We start from the raw sequence: 12027 nt of genomic DNA, 5'->3' as shown, positions 1-12027 counted from the left end.
AATAATAATAATAATAATAATAAACTAACATGGACAAATCACTTAATAACAAAATGTTAAAATGTTGATAAAAAAATAACAAATATTTATATGTAAACATGTCATTTTCCTTTCCCTAATACTTTCTCTTTGTTCTCTATATATGCAGAATATTTCGTTCATGACAAACATATCCAACAAAGCACAACCTAAGATTCTACACATTTCAAAGTTCATACCAACTTCCGATTCCGCAGTAGCAATCATACGAAAATGATTGAGATTCTTCAGAATATGCAGCTGATAGCTCCTCTCTTCCTCATCCTCTCCCTCATCCTTCCCCTTATCTTCTTCTACTCCTCACTTTTCAACAACAAAGAGCCCGCTCCAACCAAACAAACCGTTACTATCCCAAAATCATACCCACTCATTGGCTCCTACTTTGCTCTCAAACGGATCGGAAACCACCGTATCCAGTGGCTATCTGATATAGTCCAAATCTCACCCGCCAACACATTCACCTTCCACGGCTCACTGGGCCGCCTCCAAGTCTTCACTGGAAACCCCGCCAACGTGGAGCACATTCTCAAGACCCGCTTCTCCAACTATCAAAAGGGCTATTCCGTCATTAGCACCCTCTCCGACTTCCTTGGCTCGGGGATATTCAACGCCGATGGCAACACATGGAAGTTTCAAAGACAAGTCGCCAGCCACGAATTCAGCACAAAGTCTCTCCGCAAGTTCGTGGAGCAAGTGGTGGATGCCGAACTCTCCCACCACCTCATCCCCATCATGGCTTCAGCGGCACAACAAGACAAGACCCTCGATTTCCAAGACATCCTTCAACGCTTCACCTTCGATAACATCTGCAAAATCGCCTTTGGGTTCGAAGCCAACTACCTGACACCGTCTGTTGAACGGAGCAAGTTCGCGGTGGCGTACGAAGAAGCGTCAGAGATAATCATCAAACGGTTACGCCAACTGTTTCCGTTAGTGTGGAAAGTGAAGAGGGCGCTTAACATAGGTTCGGAAAAGCGGTTGCGAATGGCAGCGAGGGAAGTGCATGAGTTCGCCAAGAACATAGTGAGAGAGAAGACGAGAGAGCTGAAGGAGAAGGAATCCCTTGAATCGGCAGACATGCTTTCCCGTTTCTTGAGTTCGGGGCACTCTGATGAAGACTTTGTGACGGACATAGTCATAAGCTTCATATTGGCGGGGAAGGATACCACGTCAGCAGCGCTGACCTGGTTTTTCTGGCTGCTATCGAAGAACCCTCGAGTGGAGAAGGAGATTGTGAATGAGATATTGGACAAATCTGAGGCTCCGGTGTACGATGAGGTGAAGCATATGGTTTACACGCATGCAGCGTTGTGCGAGAGCATGCGCCTGTACCCGCCGGTGCCCATGGACTCGAAGGAAGCAGTGGAGGACGACGTTTTACCGGATGGGACGGCGGTGAAGAAGGGGTCGCTGGTGACTTATCACGTGTACGCCATGGGGAGGTTGGAGAGTATTTGGGGTGAGGATTGGGCAGAGTTTAAGCCAGAGAGGTGGTTAGAGAAGCTTGAATCCGGAAAGTGGAAGTTTGTGCCAAAAGATTCTTTCACATATCCTGTGTTTCAAGCTGGTCCCAGAATGTGTTTGGGGAAGGATATGGCTTTTATGCAGATGCAAAGTGTGGTGGCTGGGATTCTTCGGCGGTTCGCGGTTGTTCCCACGGTGGCCGAAGGGGTGGAGCCCAACTTCATTTGCCTCCTTTCCACCCAGATGGAAGGTGGTTTTCCTGTCAAGATCATTGAGCGGGAATCCTCAAATTAATACCCAACTTCTTGCATTTCGACCACGTCATTCCTTCACTATTTTACTAGTATCATGTTTGGGATTTAAGTTTGAGGTTTATGTTTCAATTGTTTGTATTATTTTTTGTATTAATATTCATAATCATTATTATTTGAGAAGAAAAATAATTGTTTGACCCTTATAGTGTTATTTGACAACTTACTTTCGATAATAAAACAATCATTATCTTTAATATCAAATGACTGTTTAACAATTTTAATGCTTTTAATTTAGTTATATTTATCTTAAAATTGAATGAATGTGGTAACTTTGCTGAACATTATATTGATTAGCGTAAAGTAAGACCTGCCATTATTCATGTTGTATTTTCGTCTTAGTTAGATCTTGTTTTAATTTTGGACATCCTTTTCTGGAGTGAAAAATAACTTACGTAGTTCAATTTACTCACAAGTGTGAAAAAACATGGAAATTTTTAGGTTTATGATTGGTTGAATGCTTTTGAGATTTTGAGATACGATTTTTAGTAATTTCATCTCTTTATTTATGTCTTATTAAAAAGCTTACAGGAAAAAAATTATGCATAGTGTCACTAAAGGATATAATAGCGCAAGCTTAAAATTTAAAATAAATAATATTAAGAGTGTTTGTTTACATAACTCTTCCGAGACCTTTTACTAACAAACTGGTGAGATCCTGATTGAGGATTAGTTTGTTAAAAAACCTCATCAATGTGCACATCTCGTCCCAATTCTTATGTCTGTAAGAGAATATGAAGTTATATAATTCACCATCAAATATCAAATTTAAAATACATAAGTTATGTAATTGGTACAAAAAGAATGAAGATTTGTACTACACAAATAACATGCTCATGAACAGTAATTAATCCACCTATATGAAGGTCCCATCATTTTTTTGAGCTTTTTTCCTTTGGGTAATAGCACATTTATTATGATAATCTAGTGTATTCCAATGTGCTAACAAGGAGCTCCAAATGTGCTCCCGAATCCAGTAAGGGTGTTTTTCTACATTTTTTTCATCTCTAAACATCTCTTTTCTATGAATTTCACTTTCATGTTCTGGTCTCCGTTGAACCTTCATCTGTGACTAGAAATCATACACAAATGGTGGTTATATACTGTTTTTCATTTGAATTAACATACATCAATAGTAAATGACAATTATTTTGATGGATTTTCACCTTAAATTGCTGCTAGTATGAGTCTGTCTTGTGGAGATATTGCTCTCTAAGTTGGCCAAGGCTTCACAAATTGTTACTTAATAGACCTTGTGATAGCCTCAGAAACAACTCTAGATGGAATGAAAATTTTGCACCTTTAATTCTGTTTTTACTTTTCTTTGGCGAGTTTCAAATTTTCTTTACTTATTCCGTATGATATATGCATCTTTATAACTTTCTTTACTTCATTCTTGAAAATTAGAATTGAGTTCATGGGTCTATAATCCATTTTCGGCCAAACCCATTTCTTTGACATGATTTTCATCTCTTATTCTTTTCTTGGTTTGATTTCTAGATTCTGGATTGAATCAAAGTAATGCAATGTAACTAACATATCTTGTCTATAGCCAGAGTTATTGGTGTGAAGAGATGAAAATCATTGACCTAGATTCATGGTTTTGAGCCTACCTCTAAACCCATTTCACAACTCATTATTGTTTTTGAATTTTTAATTTTGTTTTCTATTATATCTTGTTGTGTTTACCAATTTCCTATCATTTGTTCATAGTTTTAGGATTAGAAGCATAAATCATCAAAAACCCAAAAAGTAGTTAATCTAGTTAATTTTCTCGCCTAAAATTCTTCATCCATTTTCAAATCTAAGTTTTTCTGTTTTCTTGATTCCAGTAGTAATTTAATCATTCAAACATGTTTGTTTAATGCTTAGATTCATGTTGGTATCATGTTTTTATAGTTTTAAGTCATTTTACATAATTTAACCCATTAGGTTATATTTTAGATTGACATGCATATATAGAATTAGGCATTTTTTATTTACCGAACATTCTATCTAATTCTGCATTTTAGCATCAATTAACATCAAATTAAGCATTTACAAATCATAAAATCATCCAAATATATCCTTTATCACATCAGAATTTAAAATTAAGAGAAAACTTATTTGATGTTAAGACTAGTTTTGACTAGTTTGCTTCAAATTTGGTCTAACCACTGATTTTGAGTTTCTGTCGTTCCAGTTGTGTTAAGCATTTTATCATCTTCGTTAAATTATTTGAATTATGTATGAACCCTAAATTATCCTATTCCGTACATTTTACTAGGCTACGTAAACTAGCTAGAATTAGGAATTTTATTCTGCATTAGTTTTTTTTTATATATTCTTTGTTGTAGACTTTGATTAGGATCATATTAAACATGTTTAGCTATTAAGATCATGCATTTATGCAATGCTAAACATTCAGACTCAAAATTGCAAACATATGCATAACTTGCTTAATGTGTTCTTACTTTAAAATTCTGGTGTGCGCATTGAAATTCTGCATTATTGTTTACTAGATAGTTTTGAGCATTCACTTTGCATATTTTAGTGTATTAAAACTTACTCACAACATTCACAGTTCAAGAAATCCAGTTCTCACATTCATATGCATAATTTCACCAATTCTTAGAAGCTTATTTGCATTCATCTAGGTTCAATTAGTCATATTCTGATTTCATTCATGTTTAAGGGATTTTAGTGTTTTTAGTGTCATATTATACATTATCAAATAGTATAAATATTCCATGTATGACAAATCAAGAAACCAAAAATTCTGCATAGTTTGATTTTGCTGTCAAAATTTGTATTGACTAACTTTGTTGCCAATTCTGATTCAATTAGTGTTTTTGCAATTTTTGCATATTTGATTAAGTTTCTGCATTGCATTCATATCATAAGGAATATAGAAACTTAATTCAATCATAATTTGTGTCACACTCTATTTTAAACTACCATTGCTGTCAAAATTGGTGTGATAGTGATTTTGTGATTCTTGAGTTTCTAATTCAGTTTGAGCATTCATTTAACATAGTTAGAAATATATAAACATGTTTAGGTAATTTGCATTGCACAATACTTAGGTTAGTTCATTCAAGAAACACTTGGTGAAACCTAGGGTTTCATTGAGGCATTTGATCAAACACTATTTCTAATTTCGCATTTAGGTATAAGATTAGGACAACCTAGGACTTAGAAAACATTCATGGTATGTTTCTTTATAGTTTTGCATACTCACATCTCATTTTAAACCCCCTACACATCCAAGGGATAAAAGGAGACCACATAAATAGGGGTGGGAACATATGTAAGGCAATGGGGACACATGCAATTGCACAAATCAACCTTGCTGGAAAAGAAACTTTATTGACTAGTGCCGAGTTAACCAAAATAATTCCATTTGAAATGTATATATAACTATATATGGGGCATAATATGGCAGGGGAAGGGCATAACAAAGAGTACATATATATTTGCAATAAGTTCAATAATAGTTGCAACATGCAGCTGGCTAGGTAGTTCCTCTAATCTGAAAACAGAGGACAATGTTGGAGGTAGTTCTTCTACTCCTTCCTTACCCCCTTCCAAAGATGGTGGACAATGTTGGAGGCAGTTCCTCCAATCCTAAAAATAGTGGCATTAAGGAACAAGACCATTTGTTGACAATAGCCAAAATTGGGAGGATCATGAAGCAGATTTTGCCTCCTAATTCAAAAAATACCTTTTTCTACACTCCTAGTTTATTTGCTAAAGCTCTTTGATCACACTGTTTTCTTAACACTGTCACAAAAACAATAATTGTTGCACACCAACCAATTCCATCCCAAAATCTACTTTTGTCTTCAAACACCTTAACTGTCTCCCTCTTGCTGTCATAAAAGAACAACCATGCCTGTGAAATCAACAACCATACCAAAGAAACAAGATAGTTGGCTAAAAATCAATGACCATGTTTAATGAGTCAAAACAAATGCTAACTTCAGTTTCCTGACTTTGGAACTGATCAATGCTCTCAAAGTGGTGCTCTTAGGCTGATTAAAGATGGAACAATGATAAATTCTAGCAAAAGAAGAAATTTGTCAGTTAATTTCATTCATTTTGTTCCAGCTTTTAGAGTTTTCAAACTTAAGGGTGGTCTAATGTGTGTGTAGGGAAATTGACATATATGGGTGGCGTTTTGAGCGTAATGATAATGGGAATGCATATCTAACATACAACTTTGAAAAACCTGCAATGTTTGGAATCCTTACCGTAACCCCATATGGCACATTAAAATTGGTAGAGTTTTTTTTAAAAAGAACCAAGTTTCTGGAACTTGAGGTGGATCAAAATAAATGTGACTTTTATGGGAAGTGTGAACCCTTTGGAAGTTGTGATAACTCCACATCAACAAATTCCAACTGTTTGGATTTAAGGACTTGGTTATGGCTTAATTAGCATCCAACATATATTGCAATAATATTCATTTATTTAACAATATGATTAGTCTAGGCAGAGGACAATACATGAAGCAATGAAGTCATTGGTTACTCAGTAAAATAATTACATATGCATTTTAGTACAGTAGTAGATATGTTACAAAGTTAATGCCCCTCTTTTTTTGTCCATGTACCTTTATGTTGTCCTTGTACAATAAAACTAGTTTTTTTAATTGATACAATGCATGTTGTGACTTGAAGAGTTTACTATGAAAGGAACATGAACCTAATAACTAACCACTGCATTTCCAACCTCAAAATATTTCTTTTACCAAAGAGAGATGGAAAATCATATCTGGGATTTTTCTCAAACATGGGATGGTGATAATGGAAACTCTACTGAGAAAAGGCTCAAGTTATTTCGCTTTACGTTAAACCATTCTAAAGAAAGTTTTGATAAAAATTCTGGTGAAGGAGATGAGAGTGTAAACTCCTATAACTCAGTCTCATCAGGAGGAAACAAAACCTTGCAAGACAAGACCTCTGCTAAAGACCCAAATGAGAAGAAGTTCGAGTTCCAATACTGTTTCAAAAAAGAATGAAGAAAAAAAGGTTGCAGCTTTAATCCATAAACTGTTACCTCTAACACCCTTTTCAAACAACCATGAATTTGCTTACCAAACCTCAGATAGTCCTTGGTTCTATGACCCTACCTAGAATTCTGAGTTCACCCTTGGTTCTTATATGAAGGAAACAAAAGAGGGTTCTCTTTGCATTTGAATGTTTGTTGTTTTGAATTTGGGAGCATTTGACTAAGAAGTCATTGTCCTCGAACAATACATAAACTATTGTTCGAAGGAGAAATGCTGTGCGAAGCTGATTTTGATTCTGAGCTTGGTAAAAAGGAAAATATCCTAAATTGAGCATAGTTTGCTGGTTTTCCTTTCACATGTCATAATTCTGGTTCATTAGCTAGTTTAGTATGCTATGACAACGACTAAAAGGTGGACTGAGAATATAAAAGTTAACGTGATAAAGGAAAACATTCGTAAGTCATCTTTGATGACCCACTCACCTACCAACTTAGCTAATGCAAAGAGTTTACTCTCATGGGTACCACTAAAGTGTCATACTTCTAAACTTGTTTGTGGTTCCCTACCTTGCAACCAAGAAAATCTCACAACCTTAAAGATCTTTTCCTAATGTTTTTAATAAGGGGGTAAAAATTCAGGTGTCAAGTTAATTTTCACTTGTAAAACAATTTTCATTCTTCTTTGTTCTTTATTACCTTATTATATAATGGTTGCCTTTAATTTGAAAAGGTAATACTGAAAGACTTCAGCTTGTTTGTTTGTGGTCATTCTATTTTACACAAAAATGAAAACAAAAGAAACCTCACACTAGGACTCTACTTCTCATCACACCTTCTCACTACTATAGTAACCTCTGAGAAAATCATTGTGGTTTCTCTTTGTAAGGTCACTAAACCGAATTTTAAATTACCCCTCATTTCAACGATAAACAAATCTTGTTTCTGAATCAAACATCAACATACATAAAAACAGAACAACATTGGCCCCAATTTTAACACACTATGAAATCAGAATTCACAAACAAAGGCATGCCTATCATTTCACACATTTAACACTGTCGAAGAACAAAGGCATCAATTTTTAAAATTCATTCTGAAACATAGAACTTACATCTGTGGCAGGACCTCTCGATAACTTCCACCGACAATGGCAACCTTCGTAGACCTCGACAATAGCACCAAACACCTTGATGTCACGTAGTAGGACTAAAAGAAATGGAGGTTGGGGAGTGATGCACAATGGAGGTAGAGGAAGAGAAAAGCGTGATTGAAGGGTAATGGAGGTTGGAAAAGGGCAAAGTGTGATTGAAGAGAAATGGAGGTTGGGGAAGACCAAATCGGGACTGAATGATAATGGAGGTTTGGACAGAGCAGTAGAGTGAACAACAGGATTAAAAGTTCATCAAAGTGATTTTGGAGAAGGAAATGCCAAATTCTAACTTTATTTCATCAAAATACATACTGATGAGAATATATACATTTTTTTTTTGTTAGTTATCCTTTATTTCAAAGTAAAAGTCTTTTTGTCATCATTATATTGTGATATAGTGTTTCTAGAACTTCTTATAGTTCTAACTCTCTCGTATTAAAGAATGTGTACGATGTGAAAACAATTTTATAATTCCACATTGAATGTAAGAATATTAAAAGCATTTTAAGAATATTTCATTAGAACATTCAATGTGTTAGTTATCCTGTTATATGTAATCTTACCTTTTCAGAGACAGGAATTATTATAATTCAATACCTTCATTAATGTGTGTATTTTATTGTACTATCTTGACCATGTTGACCAAGTAAGTGGATGTCACAATCTAACTAGTCCAGTTTAGCACAATTTCACGTCGTGATTATTTGCTCGTGATAAAGTATATATATATAATGTTATACCTTTTAAGTACACTCAAGAAAATCAAAATGTTTAATACGCATATAACTTATAGAGTTTCAACTATAATTTAAGAGCAAACTATATGAGAACACAGTAAGATTTTTTGGTTACGGATAAAATGCGTGTTCTAGAACTAAGCCCCTCTGTTAAATTTTAGAAGTTGAAAAAAATGTCACGTTAAAAGAAAGATAACAGGTGACGACTTTTCTTTCGCAAGGAAATGTTTGTTTTACTTTCATGTATTAGTGTCAAAACTTTAAAATTAGAGAAATACCGCACATTAAGAAAATCCGTAAAAGAGATGAATATTTTTCTTACGGCTAATTTACGCCCCTTGTCAAACCCGAAAAAGTGAAACAGAAACGGAAGAAAAATTGTAATGAAAACTTCGTGACATTCATCTCCAATCAATTATTCAAAGCCAAATGCAAATGGTGGACAATTATTTAAATTAGTTTGGTCTAAACAACTTTCAATTTCTCTATATAATCGATTTTTATTCAGTGTATAGTACTTTCTTTTAGATTAGCTACTTCATAAATTAATCCTTTAATCTAAGTTTATGATATTATCTTTCCTAATTCTACCATTCACATCTTTATTAAATTAAAATACGTTTAACACTATGTACAAGGTAAAGAAATGACATGTTTAATTCCTTCCATTAATTATCATAACAAAAAATAAATTTAAAAGCAAAAATGAAATGTTAAAATATTTTAAACATCGATTAAAAGGATAAACGTAATAAATAATTATGTTTTCGAGGATTTGAGTCAAAATTTTATAATTTGGTAGAAAAAGAGTTATTTGACACTGACAAAAACATTATAAACGAAAGAATTGTCCACGAGGACATGTTCAACGCATTTTCTCCAACCCTTCCTCTTTGACTGTCCAACGTACCATTCTCTATATATACACAAATTTTCCTTCTTGACAAACATATCCAACAAAGTACAACCTGAGATTCTACACATTTCAAAGATAATACCAACTGCCAATTCGCAGTCGAAATCATACGAAAATGATGGAGATTCTTCACAATATGCAGCTGATAGCTCCTGTCTTCCTCTTCCTATCTCTCATCCTTCCCCTCATCTTCTTCTTCTACTCCTCACTTTTCAACAAAAAAGAGACTGCTCCAACCAAACAATCCGTTACTATCCCAAAATCATACCCACTCATTGGCTCCTACTTAGCCCTTAAACACACCGGAAACCGCCGTATCCAGTGGCTATCTGATATAGTCCAAATCTCACCCGCCAACACCTTCACCTTCCAACGCCCACTGGGCCACATCCAGGTCTTCACTGGCAACCCTGCCAACGTCGAGCACATTCTCAAGACCCGCTTCTCCAACTATCGAAAGGGCTATTCCTTCATTAGCACCCTTTCCGACTTCCTAGGCACAGGGATATTCAACGCCGATGGCAACACATGGAAGTTTCAAAGACAAGTCGCAAGCCACGAATTCAATACAAAGTCTCTCCGCAAGTTCGTGGAGCAAGTGGTGGATGCCGAACTCTCCGACCACCTCATCCCCATCATGGCTTCAGCGGCACAACAAGACCAGACCCTCGATTTCCAAGACATCCTCCAACGCTTCGCCTTCGATAACATCTGCAAAATCGCCTTTGGATTCGACGCCAACTACCTGACGCCGTCGGTTGAACGGAGCAAGTTCGCGGTGTCGTACGAAGAAGCGACAGAGATAATCAGCAAACGGTTACGCGAACTGCTTCCCTTAGTGTGGAAAGTGAAGAGGGCACTTAACATAGGTTCGGAAAAGCGGTTGCGAATGGCAGCGAGGGAAGTGCATGAGTTCGCCAAGAACATAGTGAGAGAGAAGACGAGAGAGCTGAAGGAGAAGGAATCCCTTGAATCGGCAGACATGCTTTCGCGTTTCTTGAGTTCGGGGCACTCTGATGAAGACTTTGTGACGGACATAGTCATAAGCTTCATATTGGCGGGGAAGGATACCACGTCAGCAGCGCTGACTTGGTTTTTCTGGCTGCTGTCGAAGAACCCTCGAGTGGAGAAGGAGATTGTGAATGAGATATTGGACAAATCGGAGGCTCCGGTATACGATGAAGTGAAGCATATGGTTTACACGCATGCAGCGTTGTGCGAGAGCATGCGGCTGTACCCGCCGGTGCCCATGGACTCGAAGGAAGCGGTGGAGGACGACGTTTTACCGGATGGGACGGTGGTGAAGAAGGGGACGCTGGTGACTTATCACGTGTACGCCATGGGCAGGTTGGAGAGTATTTGGGGTAAGGATTGGGCAGAGTTTAAGCCAGAGAGGTGGTTAGAGAAGCTTGAATCCGGAAAGTGGAAGTTTGTGCCAAAAGATTCTTTCACTTATCCTGTGTTTCAAGCTGGTCCCAGAATATGTTTGGGGAAAGATATGGCTTTTATGCAGATGCAAAGTGTGGTGGCTGGGATTCTTCGGCGGTTCGCGGTTGTTCCCACGGTGGCTGAAGGGGTGGAACCCAACTTCATTTCCTTCCTTTCCTCCCAGATGGAAGGTGGTTTTCCTGTCAAGATCGTTGAGCGGGAAACCCAAATTAATACCTAACTTCTTGCACTTCGACCACGTCATTCCTTCACCATTTTACTAGTATATATCATGTTTGGGATTTGAGTTTGAGGTTTATGTTTCAATTGTTTGTCTTTTTTTTTTATTGTATTAATATTCATAATCATTATTATTTGAGAAGAAAAATAATTCTTTGATCCTTATAGAGGTATTTGACAACTTACTTTCAAGAATAAAATAATCATTAAAAAGGTAATTTTTTTGTATTTGTAAGTATCGAGAAATATAAAACGGATAAAATAGTAAATATTTAACATTTTTAATGTTTTTAATTTAGTCATATTTAACTTAAAATTGAATGAATGTGTGACTTTTCTGAACATTATATTGGTTAGCGTAAATTAAGACGTGACATTATTCATGTTGTATTTTCGTTTTAGTTAGATCTTGTTTCATTTTGGACATCCTTTTCTAGAATGAAAAATAACTTACGTAGTTCAATTTACTCATAAGTGTACAAAAACATGGAAATTTATATGGTTATGATTGGCTGAATGTTTGTGTGATTTTGAGATACGATTTTAATAATTTAGTGGAGGTTGTTGTTAAATTATTATAGGATCATTTGTTCACCGTTTGGTTCGTAAGTCATTGACACTTTTGATTCTTTAATTATTGTTGTGTTAGTTTGTTTGCGGACTTTATATTGGGTTTAAAATATTGTATATATAGAATTTTGGTTTAATTGCTTCCTTAGTCCTCAGTTTGTTTGAATTGTGTCAAATTCA

General features: G+C 35.9%; 2 protein-coding genes and 1 long non-coding RNA gene across 3 annotated transcripts; 2 read left to right on the top strand and 1 right to left on the bottom strand.

Moving 5' to 3' along the window:
* Positions 1–206: 206 nt before the first annotated feature.
* On the top strand, positions 207–1951 carry LOC108347931 (cytochrome P450 94A1). Its single transcript, XM_017587391.2, has one exon. It carries the CDS (start codon positions 253–255, stop codon positions 1795–1797), a length of 1545 nt encoding a protein of 514 aa, XP_017442880.1. The 5' UTR covers positions 207–252; the 3' UTR covers positions 1798–1951.
* Positions 1952–5142: 3191 nt separating this feature from the next.
* On the bottom strand, positions 5143–8234 carry LOC128195507 (uncharacterized). Its single transcript, XR_008247126.1, has 2 exons — positions 7918–8234; positions 5143–5665 (listed from the first exon to the last, which is right to left on the bottom strand). It is a non-coding gene; the product is annotated as an uncharacterized LOC128195507 (long non-coding RNA).
* Positions 8235–9696: 1462 nt separating this feature from the next.
* Positions 9697–11363, top strand: LOC108347930 (cytochrome P450 94A1). Its single transcript, XM_017587390.2, has one exon. The coding sequence runs from the start codon at positions 9725–9727 to the stop codon at positions 11276–11278; it is 1554 nt and encodes a 517-aa protein (XP_017442879.2). The 5' UTR covers positions 9697–9724; the 3' UTR covers positions 11279–11363.
* Positions 11364–12027: the final 664 nt, after the last annotated feature.

The sequence above is a fragment of the Vigna angularis genome, chromosome 2, assembly GCF_016808095.1.
Source record: "Vigna angularis cultivar LongXiaoDou No.4 chromosome 2, ASM1680809v1, whole genome shotgun sequence".
Classification (NCBI taxonomy): Eukaryota; Viridiplantae; Streptophyta; class Magnoliopsida; order Fabales; family Fabaceae; genus Vigna; species Vigna angularis.
This window is presented reverse-complemented; position numbering and strand designations above follow the sequence as displayed.

Coding starts and splice junctions, on each gene's coding strand:
- LOC108347931 (XM_017587391.2), top strand. CDS start 253: ATGATTGAGATTCTTCAGAATATGCAGCTGATAGCTCCTCTCTTCCTC.
- LOC108347930 (XM_017587390.2), top strand. CDS start 9,725: ATGATGGAGATTCTTCACAATATGCAGCTGATAGCTCCTGTCTTCCTC.